Below are 6,838 nucleotides of genomic sequence, written 5' to 3'. Positions count from 1 at the left end.
CCAACCCGTTACTAGCATGGGGTACCTAATAAAGTGGCCGGTGAGTGTATATATATATATATAGTTTAATGATTTACAGTAATACAATCACAAACATATAATCATACACCGACACCAAAAGCTAACAAACATATACCAGGCAGAACTGTTTCTGTAATAGGTGCAGTTACAGGAACGCTTGTGTTTTTTGAGAATATGTTATCTATGACTTACTCTTAATACTGGTGCTTTATAAAGGTTGAATCCGCAGTGTTAGCTGTTTGTTTTCTTCGATGGGTCGGTTGATGCACTTCTTCATTCCACACTGAAACAATTCAAAATTTAGAATTGTCATGAAATGTTCTACAAACATTATATTCAAGGTCCTGGGGAAGATAAATTCTACACACTTTGGTATTCTTTCCTCTAGCGTCACCAGCAGGTCAACATTTTCACTACTTCAGCATGTTACATTTGAATTTACTGTAGCTCAAACTTCTACTGTGTACCGTTTTGCAGAACAACTAGCATGGCTATCAAATAAGCTTATTTTCCAACATTGTCACCAACTGCCAACAGATTGATACCGAACTGTCATTGCTGAAGTTGGAAAGACAAACAATGTACATTTCCAGCTCTTCAAAGGGTTTTTTCCTCAACAAAAGTCCCTTACAAAAGATGACTCTTCTTCATGTCTCAAAAGAGACATTCGGTGCATTTAATATTCATTCTGCTTCTCGAGTGCATTGTTGTCACACCAGCACTGACAGATGTGCATTCATTAAACTCAAGACCACAGAGACACACTGTTTGCCACAGTGAGACTTTTAATAATTAATCCAGCTCAATTTACACCTGAATTTATTTATATTATTATATATTTATATCGTTGTAAGGGGTGGATCTGGTCTCCTAGTTGGTGGAGCAGCAGATACCATCCCATCAAATTAAGTTTAATAATAGAGGGCTCTCGTTAAGACCCAATCAGACATGAAGACAGTCTGAGTGGAATGGGATGCCCGGAATTGACCAGAGAGTCATATATTATTGACACGGAAATCATTCTTATTAAATCAGCAAGTTCCAACTCTCTCAGTATGCAGCTGACTGCCAGTCTGATTCTTTCACACGCATGCACGCACACACACACACACACACACACGCATATATATATGAGTTGTACATGGAGAATATTACCGGAATTGATCATTCCCAAACTAATTTCCATAGCATAACAGCTACCGACAAATGAGCCTATTGAGGTTGAAAATTGGATTTATTTGATACGTTGCTGGCTAGTTGTACAGATGAGGCGCCTCAATCAAAGGAAAAGCACTGCCTCACTCTTTGTAGAATCCTACCTGTCAAAAATTAAACTTGATATTTTTATGTTAAATCGTACACGTGCTGTCTTTACCAGCACAGCCAATTGTTTTCACTTTGTAAACCTATGTTGTGTGTGTGCGACATGATTGTGAGTCAGTTACAATAAGACATACTAGCAAGCTAACGTAAGTTATATCCCTTCTAAGACTAATAATAATTAGAAAGCACTTTTACAGATGACAATATAAAACGAGGAAAAGCCAAGTGAGTTTCAAAAATACCTTTTCAAATATTTGCACATTGGATCCTCATATTTATTTAATTATTATATATGGCTATACATGTGGCAGTGCTGTACATGTACAGACATACACCCTCAAACAAGGAATTATGAGTATGTGGACTAACTTCTGTCCTTTTTTCCATACAGGCACCCAGATTTAGATTGCAGACACAAAGCAGAATCAAACCACTTGTAAATTAGGGATTATGACTGTTCCTTTGCCCGTCTGTCAGGATTTCCTCATCTCGCCCTCTCTGACACACTCGGAGATGCATACAGAAACACTCTGGTCCCAGGAGATGTCGGAGTGTGTTAAAGAAGGCATCACACGTTCGTTCTTTTCCTGCCTAAATCCAGGCAGGGCCGGAATTCATCACAGGATCAAACCCGTTTCTCATCAAGCCCAGAAAAGTGTAGCTAATGCAATTTCACTAAGTCACTGCCTGACTTGATTACATGTGGGCTGGGGAACGCGTGCTATGGCCCCACAGGGGGCGGGGTGGGTGTCACTGTGTGAGTGTGTGTCAGCATATGGTATCTGTGTAGTTTAGGTTGATCCCTTTTTTTTTAGAATCTGTGTCAGTACATCACTTGTGTGTGCGCGTGTAAAGCCATTGTACCATATGTGTAAACATACCAGTACCTATCTGTTTGTACCTCTTAAATCCATACACGTTGTTATGGATAGAAGTTGTGTATGTCATGTCTGCTTCGGCGTGTGTGTTGCAGACGGAGCAGTGGTCCTCGAGGGGGATTTCAGGCAGATTTGGCCACATTAGAATGTGTTGCTTCTTCCTTTCCAGCTTTCAGTTGCCGTCCCACTGAGCACCACACCTCCACTCACCCCTCCCACTAATCCTGGATCAGACCACACACCAAGGGACTGAAATGGGCAGACACACACCCAGACAACACTTAACGAAAACTCAAGCACACAAAAACAAAATGGCACTTTTACACATTATTTCAAGAGACGGCTGGCAGCAGTTTGGTGGCATCCTGACCTGAAACCGAAGCCACCCTGTCACGTCTAGACAACTCTGAACAATTCCATGCATATTAATGCTGGTCTATTTAATATTCATCAGTGCTATGCCCTGTTGGCAGCTGGTCCCAGACCCCATGGATCAATGAGGTCTCTTCCTCGCTTCTTTGTCTGACAAGGATACATGTTTAGACCATGAAATTAAATTGGTCACTGTCATTTGGAATACATACATGGTAGTCAATTTGGTGTGTGGTTATGGGTGTGGATGTGGTTGTGGGTGGTGGGTGGTTGGTTGCCGGTTAGACATGGTTCTTGGAGCAGACAGCAAGCGCTAACTTCCCAAGAGTCTGTGACATGTTGTTATTCATGGGAACTTGAATGTTTGCAAGTTGATGATGAGAAAACAAAAGTATAGCCAGCTCTTTTCACGTTCATTGAGAGAGAGAGAGAGCGAGCCCTGGGAGAGAGGGAGGATGAGCAGGAGAGTGCGTTGGCGGTTGCTTTGTTTAGGAGCCTGTAATTGAGTCTTAATTGAATTGGCACCAAAGGCGGGTTGAATGGATGGAGAGATGGAGAAAAAGAGTTTGAGTGAATTGGACCTCATCTCCGTCTCCACTTAGCAACGCAAATGTGGGCTTTCCGTACAGGCAAATATGGCTACTGTTCAGAATCAGAAACCCTTGATTTGAAAGTTTTGGATGGAATGAAAGCTTCTCTTGTCATTTTAATGAAAATACGCAGAGTGTTGTCTGCCATACTTTTCAAACGAAACTTGTTCCATTAGAAATTTACTATGGGGGCCCGGCATGGGGAACAATGGGTTGATATGCATTTGAATGCAGGCAAGGCAGGCAATGCATGAAAATTCGGAACAGGCTTTCGCACTATGGCGAAGTGTCTTTGTGTTATATATCACACAAGCTTTGCAAGGTAGTATTGGACAAACTAATGAAACTGACGAAAAGCTTTGTGCCAAACTGAAAACTCACCATTTCACAACACACATGCACACACAACCTTACCCTTTTTGAAACCCTATCAAAATAGCTTGGATTGCCGTCTCATTTGATTTATGTCCAGTTTCTCTTTCTGACTTACTCTGTACATTTGACACCAACTCTTAACCCATTTCAACATGAAAGTTCAGTGTGCATGTGGATCTTACAGAGCCTTAACATTTTGAAAGCAAACTTTTTTTTTTCTAAAGGTTTACCCGCCTACACCGCTCAATTGTTAATGTATCAGAGTCCTTTGGTTTTGAATCTAGAAGGTTATATTTATTGCATGGTCTTGTTTTTCCGGTCTCATGGATGTATTGTTGCTGAGTGCTGTGGGACCTAACAAACTTAAATCATGAAATTCTAATGAACATTTTCTCCACTGCATAAGGCAGGAATGCCACACGGCTGCTCTCCCATCACTATTCCTATTCATAACTTCATCTGCAAACACTGTATAAACATATACATAGGCATGTGTTTGTACACACACACACACACACACACACACACACACACACACACACACACACACACACACACACACACACACAAAAAGACAGACAGACAATCTTTGCTTTGCAGTTAGCTGTATTGACAACGAGCTGCAATTTCTTCTCCATCAATTATATTGATTACTTCAAGTTGAGTGGAGGTAATGAGCTTCGGTGTTCCTCTTCTCCCCTATGATCTCCTCTCTCACCCCGTCTGCAGCCCCCTCCCCTCACTGTCTAACTCTTTTCTGAGCATGTACCATGGCAATGATTTTCTGATTAACCCTGTTAGCTGTGATGGGTGCATGCAGTGAGACAGGGGCATGAAGGAGTGCGAGCATATGGGATGCATTTAGATTTGTGATGGAGAGCTACACTGATTGAGTGATGTGTTTATTAGGGATGAAGTTGTGCTCTTGTACCAACTGACTATTTAAATATTTGAGAGTGTTGCAAAAAAAATTGAAAGTTTAAAAAAATATATTTATTCATGGGGTAACATCATTGTTGGATTTCAGGGAGAGCAAAATTCAGGGTCATTCATAACAACACTCTTGGGGTTGGTTGGACCCAGCGTGGCCATGATTGTTAAGTTTTGAGTCTGGCTGGCCTATTGGTAAGCACATCTTCAGAACCACCTGCATCCTCTGTCAATGTCATCTTATACATGATTCCCACATTTACATTTTACATATTGTTCAAGTCCTGTCTCTTATGCCTTCTAGGTGGTGCTGATGACAACCTGATCGAAGGGGGAGAAATGAAGTTTGTGTGTAAACCAGGAGCAAGGAACATCACCGCCATCTTCCAGCCTCTTCTCAGGTACTTTAGTGAGACACTGCATATCCAGCCAAAAATGGATTTGGATGTGGTTTCAAGATGTGTTTCTAGTTTATCGGGAATGTGATCAGCAACACAAAACAACAAGAAGTCTATAGTTACTCATCTACAACAAGACACCCCCTTTTATGTGAGTATGTGCTGAACTAGTGCGAACACTGTGGACTGAGCTGAGTCACAAGCAAAATAAATGAAAGGATCATAATTTCAGACAAGCCGTTGCTGTGCGTTTAACAGTAGATGAATGAGGCGAGTCGATAAAACAGTTACAGCAATCTGACCACCCAAGATGCAGTTATATCATCACTAAAGTGTCATATTTTGTGGACAGAAACATTACACTGGTGATTTTAATATATGGGCATGCTTAACATTAGGACATTCTGTTGTACGACACTTCTGATGTCCAGCAATAAGCAACTTAATTGAATCAGATTAAAAGAAAGTTAATGACCGACTGAGCCTGCTGTCTTTCCTGGTTTAGGCAGGATTTGATTAACTTTACAAGATGTGTGAAAGGGCCTGTAGCATCATACTGGTCTGTCAGAGAGGCATGGCCAAGACACTCAAGACATATGACGGCTGGGGCATGACTCAGTACCAGTAAAATGTAAACTAATTATATTACATGGCCTCTTACTGACTGTCTATCGATTTCAACCTTTAAAATGTTTAGTGGGATATCGTAAATCAAACATGATGTAATATACTGTACCTTAAGTTCCAAATGTTTTGTTGATAATATCCAGGAATTGGGATTGACTACCACCCCCACCTTAATTTCCCATCAAATTTGAGTATTGTGAAGGAGTGTCTTTGTGGCAATGTTCTGTATGTCTGGTAGTTTTCTATACAGCGCTGTGGTCCCTGGCGAGTTGTGTAAATCTAATAGTGAAGTGATTTAATTGAATTGGCCTCTATGCAGTGATACATTACCTTCTAGGAGCCATTAAACAGAGATGTTTCCTACTTCCAATTTTAAGATGCATAGTTTTATGCATAAAGGAAGTAAAAGTGTTTAGTTCTGGGAAACACTTTGTTAATCCCTTAAACTTGTATAAAGTTGGCAGTTGACTGATGTATTGACTGTAAAAGTATCTTGAGTGTTCAGACAATGGAGTGCTATAGCTTCACACAGACCATCTGGGTAGTAATTGTACTACTGTATGAGGTAGCTAACTTGCTGGTTGGCTCCACAAAGTTTAATCTTAAAGTCAGTGAATACAGCCAAACTTGAAAAAAGCCAATACAGACAGTTGTTTTGTTTTAGAATTTCTCATATACTCGCAATTAAATTATACGTACCATATACCCTGACCACTAAACGTTTGGCTGACTACTAAACGGTATGGAATCCCATCGCAGAAAATCAGACGGTTAATTTAGTTAAGATAGATTGCACTGCATCTATCAGATCCTTTTGCTCTTCATCACATCCCCACTAACCTAAGCTGTCAGTTGTCTTGTTAACTTTTATTTGATTGAGTGATGCTCTTTGAAAGCTGGTTTTAGAGAGTAAGCACCGTCTATGTTTGTGTGTGTGTGTGTGTGTGTGTGTGTGTGTGTGTGCTGAAGTTGTGCATGCATTTGTCTATGCATGCTTTAATGTCTTTCTTTGCAGGTGGTTGCCTGTGTGTTTATGTGCCTTTACCGATGCATTGGCCCTAAATCGTTCTCTCAGTCCGTTTCTCTCACTCTCTTACACACTTACATTCTCTCTGTGACACACACGCACACATGTTGATGTTCAACACCTGTTCACTGTAGGTCTGGCGAAGCTTTTGTCTGAACAAATGAGCCAAACTAAGACGGTGACTAGCTTTCTGCTCACCTCTCCCATGTTGTCTGTAATGGTTCATATCAATCACACCAAACTGTCTTGTACACAGAGCCCTCTCCTCTCTCTCTCTCTCTCTCTCTCTCTCTCTCT

The 6,838-nt window shown here is 40.9% G+C and overlaps 1 protein-coding gene across 1 annotated transcript in view; it reads left to right on the top strand.

The window, feature by feature from the left end:
• The window catches only part of exoc4 (exocyst complex component 4), a 115,106-nt gene that overhangs the window by 38,238 nt on the left and 70,030 nt on the right, over positions 1–6,838 (top strand). The window contains exon 11 of the mRNA XM_034863444.1: positions 4,794–4,890. Coding sequence (XP_034719335.1) covers positions 4,794–4,890 — 97 coding nt within the window. The remainder of the gene's footprint in view (positions 1–4,793; positions 4,891–6,838) is intronic.

The sequence above is a fragment of the Etheostoma cragini genome, chromosome 23, assembly GCF_013103735.1.
Source record: "Etheostoma cragini isolate CJK2018 chromosome 23, CSU_Ecrag_1.0, whole genome shotgun sequence".
Lineage (NCBI taxonomy): Eukaryota > Metazoa > Chordata > Actinopteri > Perciformes > Percidae > Etheostoma > Etheostoma cragini.
The sequence above is the reverse complement of the archived record's forward strand: the minus strand, read 5'-3'. Positions and strand labels throughout refer to the sequence as shown.